The following is a 19,290-nucleotide window of genomic DNA, read 5'->3' as shown; positions in this document are numbered from 1 at the left end:
TTCAGTCCAGTCATAATAATAATTAATATTCCTTACATTTGGCACAGTGCCTTTCACACCGGGAAGGCATCCAAAAACACTTTAGAGAGAGGATAAAGTGCAGTCACTGTGTGTGTTTTTGTGTAGGAAGGATATTGAATTTTTTTTGTGTATTTCAGGTATTATCTGGAAGTATTTTCCGTGCTTGCTATTCAACAATATAATAATATTAATACTATTTCCATGTGTAGTTGGGATGCATGGAACTCTCAGTTTGGTTTGGATACGCTTATGCATGGTGATAGGTTTATGTATGCGTCAGACACCCCAAAAGAGAATAACAATCCTTACATTTGGTTTAGCGCCTTTCATGTCAGGAGGACATCCCAAAGTGCTTCACAGGATATACTGTAAAGTCGATTAACTGTGTGTTTTGTTAGTGAACGTGGCAGCCAGTTTAATCCCAGCAATGCCCCACAAACAGCCATGAAGTGAATGACCAATTTTATCTGAGGATTATTGGCCAGGACACCAGGAGAGAGAAACTCCCTTCTCCTTTTGAGTAGTGCAGTAGTTTAACATCCAACTGGACAGGCGAGCGGGATATGGGCTTGAACCCGCAACCTTTTGACTCAGCCCCTGACATTTTTAAGGGATAAAGAGAAACAATGGAAAGATGGGATTAAAAGATCACCCACAATCTACAAGACTAGTGGAACATTTCCAACGGACTGGCCAAATGGATTGGTCTTGGCCGTATGTTTTCAGCCAAAATTCCAACCTTCTTATAATCTCCAGTTTTGTCACCGTTCCCATTTCTATCACTCCAGGAGATTTTTAAGACTTTGAAAATATTTACATATTACAAGCTGCCAAAAAAATTCAACACTTGGAGGATTAAAACCCGATGTTGAAAGAACCAGAATAAATACGATCCCCTGAATAATATTGGTGTTGGCCGCCACTGAAGGTTTCTAGTCATTGTGGCTGGACAGGTGCCCTCTTCCCATCTTGACTGTAACATTGATTAATCTCCTCTGGGAAGCGTAGGTCCTTTTATCAGATTTGGCTGCACAGTTACCAATACATCAAATGTACGTCAGTTTGGCTCAGTTAGTAGCACTCTCGCCTCTGAGTCAGAAGGTTGGGAGTTCAAGCCCCACGTTGGGACTTGGAATCCACATAGCCTAAGATGACACTCCAATGCAGTGGGGGGGTGGTTACTGCATTGCAGAGGTGCCATCCTTCAGGATGAGACATTAAACCAAGTTCCCGTCTGCCTGTTCAGGTGGACGTTAAAAGATCCCATGGTGCTATTTGAAAAGGGAAGGGAGTTCTTGTCCAATAATCCCCCAAAGAAAATTGGTCGTTCATTTCATGGCTGTTTGTGGGACTTTGCTGTCTGCAATTGGGCTGCCATGTTCGCCTTCAAATGCACAACGACCACAACTTAGTGGATGAAAGTGCGCCCACTGATGGTGGAGCGGGGGGCACGAGGGACATGCAGGAGGCTGGAGCCAGTCAAGCAGAGGCAGTGGGTACTGGGTTGGGGAGGACCCAGTAAGTAAATAAGTAAAGAAAGGCAAAGGCAAATACTGCAGATACTGGAAATCTGAAATAAAAACAGAAGTCACTGAGAACACACAGCAGGTCAGGCAGCATCTATGGAGAGAGGAAAGTGAGTTAACATTTCAGGTCGATGACCTTTCTTCAGAACTCAGTTCGACTGAGCTTACGGCCAACTCCACTTTCTCCCAGGCTCGGTGTCAAACTCCATCATTGTGAAGCGTTCCGAGATGCTACCCCCTACGGCGACTGAAGGGCGCTGTGCCAATTCAAGTTGTTGTAGTTGTTATTCGTTTCTGTGCTGACAGCGACCATCTACGCAAGCCTTATCGTGACCCTGATCATGCTTAACCTACACTCCCCAACTTCTTTGACCCCACCTCTCCTTCCTCCCTCTCATCCTCCATCACCCAGATGAAACCCACCACCTGCTGCCTCGACCCTCTCCCCACCCAGCTGCTGATCACCCAGCTCCCCCTCCTCTACCCACTGCTGGCAGACACCATAAATCAGTCCCTCTCCTCAGGCTCAGTCCCACTCCCCCTCAAAACAGCTGTCATCACTCCCCTCCTTAAAAAAACCTACTCTTGATCCCTTCAACCTCACGCATTACTGTACCATTTCAAACGTGCCCTTCCTGGCCAAAGCCCTCGAACGCGTTGTTGCAAACCTCATGCCTCGCCCTCCACTTCCTACTCGAACCCCTCTAGTTTCCGCCCTGCCCACAGCACAGAGACAGCGCTCGTGAAAGTAACAAGTGACGTCCTCTCTCTCTGTGACCAGGGCTCCCTCTGCCTCCTCATCCTCCTGGATCTCTCCACCGTGTTTGACATAGTTGATCACGTCATCCTCCTCCACCGCCTCTCCTCCCTCATCCACCTTAGTGGGACTGTACTCGCATGTCCTACTTAACCAATGGTCATCTCAGCCAATGGTTTATCCTCTCGCCCCCGCCCGGATCCATCCTTGGTCCCCTTCTTTTCCTTATCTACATGCTCCAACTCACCGATGTGATCCACAGACATGGGGTCAACTTCCACATGTATGCGAATGACACGCAAATCTACTTCTCCTTCTCCAACTGCGACTCCCAGAATGCTGATGTCCTGTCCACGTCCTTTTTTTTCCTGCAGGTCTGAACTCCTCAACCTCCCTCAGACTCTCTGAACCTGTGCGAAACTTAGATGTCAGGTTCGATCCCCAGCTTTCCTGCCTACCACACATCCGTTCCCTGACCAGGAACGCTTTTTTCCACCTCCGTCACATTGCCCCCCCTCCATCCTTATCTCACAACCGACGCAGCTGAAACCCTCGTCTATGTCTTCGGCACTTCCCGGCTAGACTATTTCAATGCCCTCCTCGACACCCCAAAACTATAGAACTCTCTCCCTCAATCCCTCTGCCTTGCCCCCTCCCTCCCCACTTCAAATCCTACCTAAAAACCTTCCTCTTTGATCGTGGTTATAGTCACCTTCCCACTCCCTCTCTCCCTGGCTTTGGGACGCTACCCTGTGTGAGGGCCACCATATAAATGCAAGTTGTTGTTGTAGACAAAGAGAGGAATGGTTTTATTTTGACCGAATTTATGAAACGACAGTGGCTATTAAACTGATGCATGACTATTGTTTGGTTCATTAGATCTTTGTGTCTGTCTGAAATCTGTAACAAAGATAAAGACGATGGTTTTGTTCAAGGACAGCCAATCCAGCGATTGTCATACGCTCGTTAAAATGACCATTAAATCTCCCTTCTTCTGTGACGTACAGGCTTACCTAATTGGTTGCGTCTGGAACTGCTACAGATACATCAACAGCAGGAATTCATCAGACGTTTTGGTCTACGTCACCACGAACGACACTGCGGTAAGGATAAAACAGCCTGACGTAACTTTTGTGCTTTATAGCACAATTGACATTCTTTACTTTCCTCTTCTCGGTACATTTCCAAACCTCGGTCTTTTTGTCCGGGACAAAATCAATTTTCAGTCAGAAAAATATGGGTTAATAAAGGACAGCCAACACGGATTTGTTAAAGCCAAATCGTGTCCGATAAACCTGATAGAGTTTTTTGATGAAGTAACAGAGAGGGTGGATGAAGGTAGTGCAGTTGATGTAGTTTATATGGATTTTCAAAAGGCGTTTGATAAATTGTAGAATTATACAGCATAGAAGGAGGTCATTCGGCCCTTTGTGTCTGTGCCGGCTCTTTTAAAAGAGCTATCCAATACAATCCCACTCCCCCGCGCTCTCCCCAAAGCCCTGCAAACTCGTCCTCCCCAAAAGTGCTGCATAAGAGACCTGTATGCAACATAAAAGCCCACGGTATTAAAGGGACAGTGACAGCATGGACACAGAACTGTCTGGGAGACAGAAAGCAGAGAGTTGTGGTGAACGGTTGTTTCTCTGACTGGAGGGAATTGTGCAGTGGTGTCCTCCAGGGGTCAGTATTGGGACCACTGCTGTTTTTATTCTATATAAATGACCTGGACTTGGGTATAACGAGTACAATTTCCAAGTTTGCAGATGTTACTAAGCTAGGAACAGTAGTAAACAGTGAGGAGGATAGTAGCAGACTGCAAATGGACATAGACAGACTGGTAAAATGGGCAGACACGTGGCAGATGAAGTTTAATGTGGGGAAATGGGAAGTGATGCGTTTTGGAAGGAAGAAGACAATATAAGATGGTACAATCTTAAAGGAAGTGAAGGAACATAGAGACCTGGGGATTCATATATGAATATATCCTCCCGACGTGAAAAGCGCTATATCAAATGCAAGGATTATTATTATTATATAAGTAAATCTTTGAAGGTGGCAGGACAGGTAGATAACGCTGTTAAAAAAGCATATGGGATACTGGGCTTTATAAATAGGGATATAGAGTACAAAAGTCAGGAAGTTATGATGAACTTTTATAAAAGACTGGTTAGACCTCAGCGAGAGACTGTGTTCAGTTCTGGGCACCACACTTCAGGGAGGATGTCAAGGCATTGGAGAGGGAGCAAAGGAGATTTACCAGGATGGTACCAGGAATGAGGGACTTCAGTTTGAGGAGAGGCGAGAGAAGCTGGGATTATTCTCCTTGGAACAGAGATGGTTAAGAGGAGACTTAATAGAAGTTTTCAAAATTATAATTCTGTGATTCTATGACTCTATAATAATCCTTCTAATAATAATAATCCTTGCATTTGATATAGCGCCTTATCACAACATTGAGACGTCTTAAAGCACTTCACAGAATATATTGTAAAATAATTTGATTCTATATTTTGAGGGCAAAACACAGCAGCCAGTTACGCATAGCAGTGTCCCACAAACAGTCATAGATTTAGTGACAACATTTTTTTTTGATTTTTATTGATAGGCTTATTACCCCCAGAGAGCGAGCCGCCAATCGACTAACCACCAGGTTCCTACTTACTGCTAGGTAAACAGAGGTGTGTGGAGTAAGGAAACTTGCCTAAGGTTTTGCCCTGCCTGGGAGTCAAACCCGAATCCTCTCACTTGTGAGGCGAGTGCTCCAACCACTAAACTACAGGTCTCTGTATGATATGAATAAAGATATGAAGAAAGGTCATGATAATACGGAAGAGTGAGTGCTGCCAGCAGATGTGGTAGCATACCACAGCATGACTGAGAGAGGAGGAGGAAAGGGGCCAGGACACGAGCACTAATTCAAAAAGTAGCTTGATGCTGTGATGAGGAGATTTTAAGGTGGATGTTCTGGAAGGGTGAGATCAGATGGGCCAAATGATCTTCTTCACCTGAACCGATCTTGTGATATTTGTGGAGTCCTGTAGCGTATTGGTTGGAGCACTTATCTCGCAAGCGAGAGGACCTGATTTGATTCCCAGGCAGGTTTCCTTTCTCCACATGCCTCTGTTTACCGAGCAGTAAGTAGGAACCCCATTGTTAGTCGATTGGTGGATGGCTTTCCGGTGGTAATAATCATTTCGAAAAAAAACATAATAATAATTTAGTCACTCACTCCCCGACTGCTTTTGGGACCCTGTTGTGCACAATTGGCTGCCGTGTTTCGCCTACAAGTATACCGTGAATTCACTTTACAGTATATTCTGTGAAGCTCTTTGAGACGTCTCAACGACGTGATAAGGCACTATATCAAAGAAACTATTATTATGTTATTATTAATATTTTGTGACTAGCCGGATAACCAGCAGACTGGGCAGTTGTAAATTGTTTTAAATTATAACCTCAACAACATTTACAAAGCCTAAGAATACCTTCAACTCAAGCTCCAGTGTCTTGCAACGTCATACAGACCTTATACAGTCTTTGAATTACATAAGGATCTGTTACCGTCACACCGTTGACTGAATTTTTGCCCGCAAATTCTCAAAGCAGTAGTTAAGTGTATAAATCCAGCTCAACGACTGACAGGTGCATTAATAACTCAAATGAATGTTAGATTGTCTTTGGCCTGATCTGAATGAATAAGTTGTATTCGACATTGATGGTTTTAATGTTTTTGTGTGTTGCCAAGTGCTGCAGACATGTTGATAGCTGGCATGGTCACAGGGTTTGTGCCACTTTTTGGGTTGCCGAGGATGCACACATCATTTTCTCGTTCTAACTTGCGTTAGAGAACTTTCATCGAGTTACTGAATCTTGATGCATATCTTTTCAAAATCGAACCAGATCTTATTTATAATTCTTTATAAAATATGGAATAATAACATCCTGTTCTTCTGACGAGACATCAAACTGAGGTCCCACCTGCCTGTTCAGGCGGATGTTAAAGATCCCATGGCACTATTGGAAAAGAGAAGGGAGTTTCTGTCTCCCGGTGTCCTGGCTGATAATCCCCCAAATAAAATTGATCACTCACTCCATGGCTGTTTATGACTGTTTGTGGGACATTGCTGTGCGCAACTGGCTGCCGTGTTTCGCCCACAAAATACACAATCAATCCATTTTACAGTATATCCTGTGAGCTGTTTTGAGACGTCTTATCGATGTGATAAGGTGCTCTATCAAATGCAAAAATTATTATTATGACAGTTGGTGTGTTAGCCTGGCTCAGTTCATAGCACTCTCACCACTGAGTTGGAAGGATGAGGGTTGAATCCCAATGTTGGAACTTAGAACCAATCTAAGATGACGTTCCGATGAAGTGCTGGAAGTGTCATGTGTTCACTTCCCATTCTGGCTTCCATCTATCACTCACCTCCTCAACTCCAATTTGCTTCCCTGGCTTGGCTATTTATGGCTGTTATTAAATAATTAATTCCAAACTTACATGTTTACACATCGTTGCCACAATCCTACCAACTGGGTTTCTTAACTCGTCGTGGAAAAATTTTCAGCATTCATATACTGGTGTAATAATAACAGAACAAAATGAACTGAAAAGGGAGATAAAAGCATCGGGACTTTGAGCTCACAGTCTAGGCTAATGTTCTGGTGCAGTGCTGGAGGTGTGCTGCATTGTTGGAGATGCCATCGTTCAGATGAGATGTTAAACTGAGGCCCCGTTTCTCTCGTCTGTTTGGGTCGACTTTAAAGATCTCATGGGATTATTCAGATAGAGAAGAGAGTTTCTCCCAGTGTCCTGGCCAACAATGTCCTGGATAAAAATTGATCACTTACTTCAGGGCTGTTTGTGGGACATTGCTGTGCGCACACCGTCACTACATTTTATAGCATATCCTGTGAAGCGCTTTGAGACGGCTGAATGAGTCAATAAGGTGCTATATCAACTGCTAGGATTATAATTATTATTTCAACCCCATGGTGTCGATTTCTAGGAGAGTTGGCATTGTATAATAATAATCCTTGCATTTGATACAGCGCCTTATCACATCATTGAGACGTCTCAAAGCGCTTCACAGAATGTATTGCGAAGTAGAGTGACTGTGTATTTTGGGGGTGAAATGCAGCAGATAATAATGAAAAATTCTCTATCATTGGTTTAAATATTGTGTGGAGCATGTTCTGAACCAGAAACTCAGCACAATAAAGAATATTTTCCTACGGTTTGGAGCAGGTTCAGCAAGGACATGCCTTCTCAAAATTATTTTTATCCCAGAGCGCTGGAGTTTGAGAAAATATGAACACAGTAGAAGTTTAAGTTGGATAAGGCAAGGTTTTCCACTAATGAAATACTAGCTCAGCTGGTCTAGAGTTTTAAAAGCCTTTAAGCTCAATCAACACTGAAACCTTCTTCAATGTCCTGTTCGTAGAAATTGAAGCTTTTTTATATATGAAAAAGGATAGAAAACCTTTTCAGTTCTTTTTTTGTTCAGACAAGTGTCTGACATATGGAAACCACTTGCAATACTTCAGCCCTAACCACTGTGAACAGAAAATCACAGTGTCTCTTAATTTTGAAGTACGCTCTCTATCACTGTCAATCTCTTTGAGGACATTTCAATAGTAATAGATAAAATAATCCTTGCATTTGATATAGCAACTTGTCACGTTTTCTGGACGACTCAAATTTGCTTCACAGAAAAGGCTGTAAAGTGAGTTGACTGTCTATTTTGCGTCCGAAATGCGGCAGCCAATTGTGCACTGCAGTCTCCCCCAACCAGTCGTGTCAAAGTTGAGTGACCCACAATTTAAATTTTTTTTTGAGCGATTTGTCAAATCAACTGACAACTGGGTTCCTACATACTGCTAGGTAAACAGAGGTGTGTGGAGTAAGGAAACTTGCCTAAGGTTTCACCCCACCTGGGAATCGAATCCGGGTCCTCCTGCTTGGGAGGTGATGCTCTGTGAAGACCTTAGAGACGTCTAGAAGACATGAAAAGCACTATATCAAATGCAAGGATTATTATTATTATTTTTACGCTATGGGACTCAAGGTGCTTCACAGGATATACTGTGTGTTTTGTGGGAAAACATGCGGTGATGTATTTCCGCACCCGGCCAGAACTCCCAATCAAAACAAAAGAGTTCCAACTTTGTGGACTCACTCCCTGGGATATGGTGTTTGCCCGAGAACATAGGAAAACGTGGATTGAGAAAAGGCCATTGAGTCCACTGAAGTCCACTCCTTCTATTGCAGAGTCTATCCTTTGCTAATGGAGCCTTATTGGGGAGGCCTGAGCCTTTGTGTTTGCTATGCTATGTTATGGCTTTTTTCCATTAGTACCAGCACTGAGCTCTAATTATACCTTTCAAGTTCTGCTGGCGCCTTTGGTACTTGGAAACTGCCTTGCATTTCAGTTGGAATCCTTCCCCTCTTGATGTTTCATAAGTATTTTGTGGCTGCGTCTTATACCATTCCCGACAGGCGAAACTAGTGGCACTGGTAAGCTCCATCCATAGTCGATTGGTGGATCGCTGGCCTGCTCCATGTCCCCCCGCCATGCCTTCAGCTTTTCTATCTCCACCCTTTGAAACTCCATCTCACAGTGCCTTTGCCTCGTCCCTCCCTTGCCTCCTTCAAGGCGTTCTCAAGGCTTTCTTTTTTGATTGTGCTTTCGGTCACCCACCCACCAACTCTTGGCCTCCAACCCCCAGCTCAGATGCAAACCTTTAACTGTCCAGGGCCTTGGGACATTGTTCCGACAGTATATAAATGTAATTTTGTTGTTGTATCACTTTGGATGGAATCCCATTGCATAGAGGTTGGTGGTTAGTGCGCTCACCTTGCAAACGAGAGACCCAGGTTTGATACCCGGGCAGAGTGAAACCTTAGGCAAGTGTCCTTACTCCACTCGCCTCTGTTTACCTACCAGTAAGTAGGAACCCGGACGCTGCTGTGTGCAATTGGCTGCCCTGTTTTGCCCACAAAATATACAGTCAATTCACTTTACAGTATATTCCGTGAAGCGCTTTGAGACATCTCAATAATAAGATAAGACGCCGTGCATCAAATGCAAGCAGTATTATTATTATATTATCTCTGGATGTATCTGAGACAGTGGTCGTTCATCACAAGGGAAGGCTAGCACTGCCATGTGAAGGAGTTTTGGGTTGGCTGAGATCATGGAACAGATTGCTATCAAAGTCCTGATGCCAGCATATTGGCAGACAAGGAGCATTATCACATTAGTAGACCTTTCCATATGGTTTTGCCAGGATGTTGTTTTTTACTCTTGGCCATCACTATGTTTCCCAGTGTGGGACCCACTGGGTAAGCAACTGGGGTGCTCTTCATCCTGAGTTCTGGTGATTCTCTGTGGAGCTTCAGCACCTTAACATGGCTGTAAGGTGGAGTCCTGTAGCATATTGGCTAGAGCACTCGCCTTGCAAGCGAGGACTCAGGTTTGATTCCCGGGCAGGGCAAGTTTCCTCACGCTTGTGTTTATCTAGCAGTAAGTAGGAATGCAGTTGTCAGTCGATTTGCGGATCACTTTCCGGGGGAAATATTCCCTTTAAAACAATTCATAATTTGTTCAATCAATCCTTGACTGTTTGTGGGACACTGCTGTGCGCAATTGTCTGCCGTGGTTTGCCCATAAAATAGTCAATTCACTTTACGGTGTATTCTGTAAAGCACTTTGAGATGTCTCAAAAGTGTGATAAGTTGTTATAGCAGGACGAAACCTTGGGCAAGTTTCCTTACTCCACACGCCTAATAATAATCCCTCCAAAACAATAATAAATTGGTCATTTTCAATCCACGACTGTCTGTGGGACGCTGCTGTGCGCAATTGGCTGCCGCGTTTCGCCCACAAATATACAGTCAACTCACTTTACAGCATATTCTGTGAAGCGCTTTGAGACGTCGAGAAGATTATATTATTATTATATCAAATGCAAAGATTATTATTATGCTATTTAAGAAGACATGATGATAATAATAATAATAATAATAATAATAATAATAATAATAATAATAATAAGCATTCAGCAATGTCCCCCCACATACAGGCATGGTGTGAGTGACCAATTTTATTTGGGGAGATTGTTGGCCAGGACACGGGGAGAGAAAGACTCCATTCTCTTTACGAAGTGTGCCACAGGATCTTTAACATCCATCTGAATAGGCAGACATCGGGACCTTGGATTAAATACTCACCCAAAGAACATGGATTTAAAGTTGCAAAGGAGAATTTTTTCTTTATTCAGAGGGGAATGAATTAATGACTGGAACAGATTGCCAGGAAGGTGGTTGAGGCTAGGAAAATGGACTCATTTATAAAAAAGCAGCTTGATGGTGTGGTGGGGAGACACGGTTGGGTGGATGTTTTTGAAAGGATGCAAAATAATCCGGGGTAATAAAACCTCCCAAAAAAATCTGGTCACTCAATCCATGACTGTTTGTGGGACATTGCTGCGTGCAATTGGCTGCAGCATTTCGCCCACAAAATATCCAGTCAATTCACTTTACAGAGACGTCTCAGTGACATGATCAGGTGCTATAGCAAATGCAAGGATTGTTATATTATTATATGAAGAATTCCTGATAGGTTATTGCTTCTCCGCTTATGTTAACGATGTGCTAAACTGTGCGGTCGTGTGTTATTCTTTTATTACCCAGGTCCTTCTGCCACCTTACGAGGAAGCTGTGATGATGCCTGTGAAGGAACCTCCTCCTCCTTACATGTCGGTGTAAAACAAAATAACCCGGGAGAGAATTTAAAGCGACCTGGATGCGTGCGCACACCATCAGATCGAGAGTAATTTGGAGAAACACTCTGTCTGCTCCGTTGCACATAGATCTTTTCCTATTTGCCGAGAGAAGTGATCTCGAGTTACGAATCTGTTCTGCACTGTTCAGTTGCTGACTTTGGAATTAAGATGCAATAAGAAGGACACTTAAATTGTGCTTTATGGCTCCTGCTAAACCCCTTTAAAATGAAATGCAGTAAACTCCTGATAACTCAAGCCTGGCTTAAATTGTCACTACCACTTAAATCAGGGTGGTCCAACCTTATGGCTGCTGAGGGCTTGATGTTGGATTTGAGAAACGTCCGGGGGACACATAATAAGCAATATTTTATCCTATTTGGCCAGTCCCGGTGTCGGGCAGAGCCTGAGCCCCTGGTGACTGTCTCCTGTATTTGCTCGTCAAACAGTGAAGTTGGGAATGGTTCGCAGGCCATCCCCTGGGCCAGATGCACCAGTTGGACCACCTTCACTTAAGTCATCACGTTGCCAATATCCCAGCACATATTCCAGATAACTTGCCACTGAGCCCCTTTCCCTTGGAGTGACGAGTTATCAGGAGTTGCCTGTAGCTTCTAAAATTCATCTCGAAGTCGCTGCTGTAATTATTTCCTGCCGGCTGTTACTGTCTCGCAGATCACTGTTTTGAGCATAGTTCCACAACAACAATTTTATTGATTTGTATATCGCCTCTCACGCAGTGCAGCTTCCAGAGCCCTATTACTGTTGCGAGCCTAGTTCGAAGACTTTTAAAAAAAACCTGTACAGAGTTTTACAAAGAAACTGTTTCAAAATGTGAAGTCCAGGGAAATTGTTTTTGAGCACTTGGGTCCTTTGTCGTTCTCTGAACAGCTTAATTTTTCAGTGGAAACACTTCACATCGGTGTGGGCGTCTCACACAGCAACATAAAGGTGCAATCATTCTGCTTTCATTAATCATCATTGTCTTGGGGGTGAAAAAGCAAATTAAATCCACCTCTTCCTGGTTTGATTAAGGATTGTATTCAAAGTTTCTTCTGCGTCACATTTCATGGTTCTCTCTCTCTCTCACTCACACTCTCTCTTTCACACGTGCATCTTTCCATCATAGTTATTATATTCTAAAGTTCAAGTAAATGGTTGAAGCAAATGCCGAAATGATTTTAAATTGTTTAAAATCCCTAGGGTGGAGCAACGTGAATTTATCTGAACCTTGAGTCTTTGAATAGCTGTGTTTAATGCTTGTATCATATGAAACGTTATTTAGTTTCCAGCTTTTGTGTGTGTGCGTGTAACTTGATTGTTAATGAATTAAATTGCTGTACCTTTATTGAAGACTTGCCCATTCAAATTCAGACTTGCCTGTAACTAACCGTGCATCAATAAAAGCTTGGCAAGCTGACTCTGTGAGTTTTGCGAGTGATGCCTCTGGTACCTCTTTGCCTGAAACGGTGGTTTTACAAAAGAAGTATAGTAGCAATAATGTAGTGATAAGGGTGGAAATGCATAGCGCACTCTCTCGCCTTTGAGTCAGAAGGTTGTGGGTTCAAGCCCCACATCGTGACTTGGGATCACACGGTCTAAGCTGACACTCCAGTGCAGTGTTGCATTGTCGCAGGTGCCGTCCTTCAAATGCGACGTTAAACCAGGTCCTGTCTGCCCTTCAGGTGGATGTTAAAGATCTCATGGCATTATTCAAAAAGAGAAAGGAGTTTCTCTCTCCTGGTGTCCTGACCAACAAATCCCCCAAATAAAATTGGTCACTCACTCCATGGCTGTTTGTGGGATATTGCTGTACGCAAACAGGCTGCCATATTTCGCCCACAAACACAGTCAGTATCTTTATGTGAAGCGTTTTGAGACGTCTCAATGATGTGATAAGATGCTGTATCAAATGTAAGGATTATTATTTATTATTATTAAAGCTACAAGTTTTTCAGGGCATTCTATGCGGTTCTATTCCTTCCTTATTAATGCGATCGCAGGGCTCACTGGTGTGATGGACAAAAGGAGCATTAGCTTTACACCTGGTCATTTCAGAGGTTACCATTTGCAGGCAAATTGGGATCAGGCAAACCGATGTGGCTTTGAAGACAAACGTGTTATTACTGCAGCCGTACTGTGATGCCACTGGTCAGTTAAAGGCCCCAACTTCTTTACGTCACAATCTGAAGCCAGGTTTCCGTGGTTTGTTTCTTTTTTAAGGACCGCAAAAGGCCAGATTCCGAATTAAGATTGAATATGTGAATTTTCTCAAATCCCACAGTAATATTGCAATTTAAAATATTGGTCTATAGTTCAGACTGTGAATATTTAGGGCTTCAGTTTCTGAATGACATTGCCTAGAAGATGGTTATATGCTGATATATATCCCGTTCTTCCCACTACTGTTTATGGGACATTGCTGTGCGCAATTGGCTGTTGAGTTTTGCCCACCAAATATACAGTCAATTCAATTTACAATATATTCTGTGAAGTGTTTTGAGACGTCTTTGAGACGTGATTATTATTATTATTGTATACATTTAATTGAGACGATTGAAGCTAGCAGTAAATCAATAATCTGTATTCCATTCAGAAACCCTGTAATACTGCACATCAACAAATCTAGCCAAATTGGGACAACTGTAAAGCTTCATATTCTGCAGTGGAAAAGGAACATTTGGCAAAGGACCCTCTGCCATGTGTTATTGCTAATACAAGAATATAACAGACACATTATGACAACAGCCAGCGCCATAAAAATATATGGAAAGTTGAGCTAATTGAGAAGTTACTAGACGTCTTTGATAAATTTGTCTCATCTTTAAATATTGTCAGAATTTATTTTTACAGCTTTTGGAAAACTCCAGAAATATAGCACTGACAGTCTCTCCGGCAGATACCTGGACAATAGCCCAACTCAGTGACAACCTGACATAAGGAGAGCCAGTGTTAGTTTTTTTTAATGAGATTCCAGTCTGCTTCATGTCTCCCCACTCCAAAATGGTCGGCTGGGCTTTCTGCCCATGCCCTCTGGAGCTCCATCCTGCATTCCTTCCAACTGGCTACCCACATTCCCCCACCCGCCCCCCCAAAACAACTCTTTACATAATCCTTGCATTTGGTATAGGGCCTTTCAATGTCCCAGAAACAAGAATTGAATGAATGACCAATTTTTATTTGAAGGATTGTTAGCCAGGACAAAGGGAGAGAGAACAGTGCACCAATAATGCCATGGGATCTTTAGCATTCACCTGAACAGGCGATTGCAAACAGGCAATGCAACACACCCCCAGCACTGTATTAGAACATCAGCCTGGACCAGGTGACCAAAGCTTCAGTTCCTATTCTTCTAACCTGTTGAACAGGCAGATGGGACCTTGGTTTAACATCATGCATTTGAAGGATGGCACCTCTGCTACTGCAGCCCTGTATTGGAGCATCAGCTTAGACTGTGAGTTCAAAGTCCTGAAGTGGAGCTTAAATCCACAACTTTCTGACTCAGAGGTGAGAGTGAATCCAGGTTGACATACAGTTATTTGATAATATTGATAATAATGCTTGTATTTGATAAAGCGCCTTATCACGTCGTTGAGACGTCTCAAAACGTTTCACAGGATATACTACAAAATGGATTGACTATATTTTTTGGGGTGAAAACCAGCAGCCAATTGTGCATAGCAGTGTCCCACAAACGTGGAGTGAGTGACCAAATTATTATTATTTTTAATTTATTCATTTTGAAGGGATTATTCCCCCCGGAAAGCGATCCACCAATCGACTAACAACCAGATTCCTACTTACTGCTAAGTAAACAGAGGATGTGAAGTAAGGAAACTTGCTTAATGTTTCACTCTGCCCGGGAATCAAATCTGGGTCCTCTCGCTTGCGAGGTGATTGCTCTAACCAATATGCTACATTACAGTCCCTGTAGTCTTAGAAACTTTTGTTACCCTGACCATGCAGGAGTAATTCAAATGCTGCTTTTTTTGTAATATCTTTGCCCTTCTATTGTAAGCGCGTGTTTTCGGCAAGGTTCAATTGCCATCTCCTGGTACAAGTCAGCAAAGCAGCCACTAAAAACGTAATCCCACCAACACTTTGCCTACGGCAACCTTTCATTAAATCCCAGTGTCCTAGGATTATCAGCCCTGAAACCTCACGTACATTATCGCATGGCTTGGGAGGGGGCAGGATGATCAACTCAATGGATGCATCATATCTGTCTGTAACAAAATCAAATAGAGTCGGGACTTGAACTCGTACTCTAGGCTGTTGCTCCAATGCAGTGCTCGGGATGTGTGATGCATTGTTGGAGGTGCCGTCCTTTGGATGAGACATTAAACCGAGGGCCTGTCTGCCTGTTCAGGTGGACGTTAAGATCTCACGGCGTTATTTGAAAAGAGAAGGGAGTTTCTCTCTCCCGGTGACCTGGCCATCAATCTCGCAAATAAAATCAGTTATTCACTCCATGGCTGTGTGTGGGATGCTGCTGTGTACAATTGTGCTGATGCCTTTGCCTCCAAATACACAGCACTCTCTGGCAAGCTTTTCCCTTTTAAATCCTGATTAATAATGCTTACATTTGATATGATGCCTAGAACGTCAGAAATAATTGGAAGAGTTTCACAGGCAATTGCTGTCGAGTGCAATGACATTCCTTGGCAAGCGCCAAGGTCTCACAAACAGCCGCAAAGTGAAACACCGATTTTTATCTGACGAACGGTCATGGATACTGTGTGATGCTGCCTGACCTGCTGAGTGTTCCCAGCGATATTTTGCCTTTGTTTCCGATTTATATCTGTTTAATTGTCACCCAGCCTGGACACTGGGAGAAACTCCCTTCTCGCTTCCAATAGTTCCAAGGGACCATTACCATCCACCTGAACAGACAGTCAAGACCTCAGTTTAATGTCTCATCCAAACGCCAGCCCCTCTGACAATCCCACACAGCAATTGTATTTGCATTTGACTGTATTTGATTTTGCTCTTATTTGGTCATTTAATTCATTCCTGGAGGTTACAGCATCAACAACCATAACAGCCAATTGATTGGCAACCTCGAGGTAAGCATTTAACCCAGGAATCCTTTTCTTTAAACAACAACAATAATAATCCTTGCATTTGATATAGCACCTTATCACGTCATTGAGACATCTCAAAGCGCTTCACAAGATCTATTGTAATGTGGATTGACTGTGTATGTGGGTGAAACGCGGCAGCCAATAACCAGAAATGCAGAATCCGTAACAAAGTGATAAGATAGCAACCGGGGATCTGAAAAATAATTTAGCAGGAACTATATCACACAGAGGATAGTGAGATAGTAAAACTCGCTGCCTAAAATGGTGCTTGAATCAGATGGTGTAACTGCAATCAAGAGGAAACTAGACCTTCACGTGAGGGAGAGTGAAATAGAAGGATATGGGAAGGAGTAAAGGAATGGGTGAAGACTCGGGTGGAATTTTAACACCGGCATGAACTGGTGTGGAGTGGTCTGTTTCTATGCTATACATTCTTTGTAATTGTTTGATACTTGCCAGCCCTCGTCAAAGTGAAATTGTCCTTTCCACCTGCAATTTAAATCAGTTATCCTGGAGATGATGAGGTTCTCATCTCCTTGGAGTATCTGCAGGAGAATGTTTTGCCCGCCCTTACCCTTGTGCATTCAGTGAGCCCTCCTTCCGCACTGCAGGAGCTTTGAGATGTCCTCCTGACAAGAACAGCGCTATCTAAATATAAATTGTATTAATAGAGTGATAGCAGGGATGGATGAGTGGCTTCAGTTATGTGGAGAGCCTAGATAAGCTAGGATTGCTCTCCTTAGAGCAAAGAAGGTTAAGGGGAGAGTTAATAGAGGTGTTCAAAATGAAGAATGTTGATTGAATAAATAAGGAGAAACTGTTTCCACTGGCTGGTGGGTCGGTAACCAGAGGACACGGATTTAAGATAATTGGCAATAGAACCAGAGGGGAGATGAGGAGAAATGGTTTTACACAAAGAGCTGTTATGGTCTGGAATGCCCTGTCTGAAAGCGTGGTGGAAACAGATTCAATACAACTTTCAAAAGGGAATTGGATATATACGTGAAAAGGAAACATTTGCAAGGCTATGGGATAAGAGCGAGGGATTGAGACTAGTTGGTAGCTCTTTCAAAGAGCTGGCACAGGCACGATGGGCCGAATGGCCTCCTTCTGTGCTGTAAGATTCTATGATTATATTTTCACTTAAGCCCTTGAAGCGAGCTTTAAATTTCCGCACCCCAGGTATGAATTTCCACATTGCCCCCACCAACTTCCCCCCCACCCTTTAACTCCCTCAGCCGTAATTAAGTGTAATTTTGTGAATTATTTCTTTTGGCGATTGGTCAACCCACTGTTTCCACACGCTTCTCTAATCCTAAATGGAAATCATAACATATAATGTGAGCGCTTTTGGTTCAAAAACTCTTTCAGATGTCAAACTCTCGTTGTGTGGGTGACCTGTTTGGTAGCGATGATTGAAGGCTTGTCTGATCACAGAGACGGCTCCACAAACAAAAATCGGGTGTTTTTATTTCAGTTACAGCACTGTGTTTGCCAGAACGTCTCTCTCTGTCTCTCTACCTCGCTTCCCCCAGCACAGTCTAGGAGCAAAACTTCATTCACGTCGGGTTCATTCGCATCCTAACCCATCAGCCCGGCTGCAAGTACACATCTGTTCCAACTTGTAACTCAAAACTTCAGAAGGGAGCTCACCCCCTAACAGGTAACTTTATGCATCTCTCGCATTGTATCACCAAAAAAATAATACTATGGGAAAGTTATTCTTGTCGTCAATAGTTTGTTAATACTAACCAAGTTAGAGATCCTTCCACAAAGTGCGACTGATTTATTAATAATAATAATAATAATAATAATCCTTGCATTTGATATAGCGCTTTTCACGTCAGGAGGACGTCCCAAAGCGCTTCACAGAATACACTGTAAAGTGAATTGACTGTATATTTGTGGGCGAACGCGGCAGCCAATTGCGCACAGCAATGTCCCACAAACAGTCGTAGATTGAAAATGACCAATTTAATTATTGTTTTTGGTTTTGGAGGGATTATTATTAGGCTATGTGTGGAGTAAGGAAACTTGCCCAAGGTTTCGCCCTCTGCCTGGAATTGAACTCAGGTCTCTCACTTGCAAAGCGAGTGCTCTAACCACTGAGCTACAGGACGATTAATTGCTGGGATTTGTTTTTATTAGATTTATGTTTCTGTTTTTATTTAAAGAGGTGTGTTTTGTTGCAAAAAAATGTATATTTGGTTTGCACGGTGCTTCTGCAGAATTCTTTGTAAAAACAAGATCTATCATAAATCCAAGCTCTGTTTGTAGTTGTTTCTTGATGCTGTTCCTGAGACAAGTGCATTGTCACCAAATCTAGTGTTGCTCCAACTCAGTTATAATAATTATAATAATCCTTGCATTTGATGTAGCTCCTTATCATGTTGTTGAGACATCTCAAAGTGCTGTAAAGTATATTTTTGTGGCGAAACTCAACAGCCAATTGCGCACAGCAGTATCCCACAAACAGTCTTGGATTAAGTGACCAAATTATTATTAGTAGTATTTTTTAAGATATTATTACCGTGATCCGCCAATCTACCCACAACTGGGTTCCTACTTACTGCTAGGGAAACAGAGGCATATGGAGTAAGGAAACTTGCCTATGGTTTCGCCCTGTCCGGGAATCGAACAATGTGATAAGACTCTATATCAAATGCAAGGATTTTTATTAGTAGTAGTATTATTCCACAATGAACCGCCAGTGTCTTAGTGTAGTCTGAAAGATTTAGTTTCCACTGAATATCTATTCCTTTACCCCCAAGGACACTATTCAGTACACAAAGTGAAAATGTAGAAAATATTGTTACCATGTATTAACACATCTATCTGCCTTCATCTCAAATACAGTCCTTGAGAACGTATCTATTCCCGAAAGCTATTTTTAACCAGTGGTGCTGATAACTTGAGCGGAGAGAATTCATAAATAAAAAGCTTTCCCGGTGCTTGTCCAACTAGAACCACTCTACCCGTTAGGGTTTCACAGAGACCGGCTAACTCAATAGAGACAAAATGAACCTGAGATCTCCCTGGGCTGGATAATTCTGTACCATATAATGCGGTGCATTTAGCCAGTGAATCATGGCAGAGGGAAGGTGGGAGTGGGGAGGAG

General features: G+C 42.9%; 1 protein-coding gene across 1 annotated transcript in view; it reads left to right on the top strand.

The window, feature by feature from the left end:
- laptm4b (lysosomal protein transmembrane 4 beta) overlaps positions 1 to 12,660 on the top strand; it is a 28,732-nt gene extending 16,072 nt beyond the window's left edge. Inside the window, exons 6-7 of the mRNA XM_007895071.2 lie at positions 3,312 to 3,407; positions 11,000 to 12,660. Coding sequence (XP_007893262.1) covers positions 3,312 to 3,407; positions 11,000 to 11,074 — 171 coding nt within the window. The 3' untranslated portion in view covers positions 11,075 to 12,660. The remainder of the gene's footprint in view (positions 1 to 3,311; positions 3,408 to 10,999) is intronic.
- Positions 12,661 to 19,290: the final 6,630 nt, after the last annotated feature.

This window comes from Callorhinchus milii, unplaced genomic scaffold (genome assembly GCF_018977255.1).
Source record: "Callorhinchus milii isolate IMCB2004 unplaced genomic scaffold, IMCB_Cmil_1.0 Scaffold2, whole genome shotgun sequence".
In the NCBI taxonomy this organism is placed as follows: domain Eukaryota; kingdom Metazoa; phylum Chordata; class Chondrichthyes; order Chimaeriformes; family Callorhinchidae; genus Callorhinchus; species Callorhinchus milii.
This window is presented reverse-complemented; position numbering and strand designations above follow the sequence as displayed.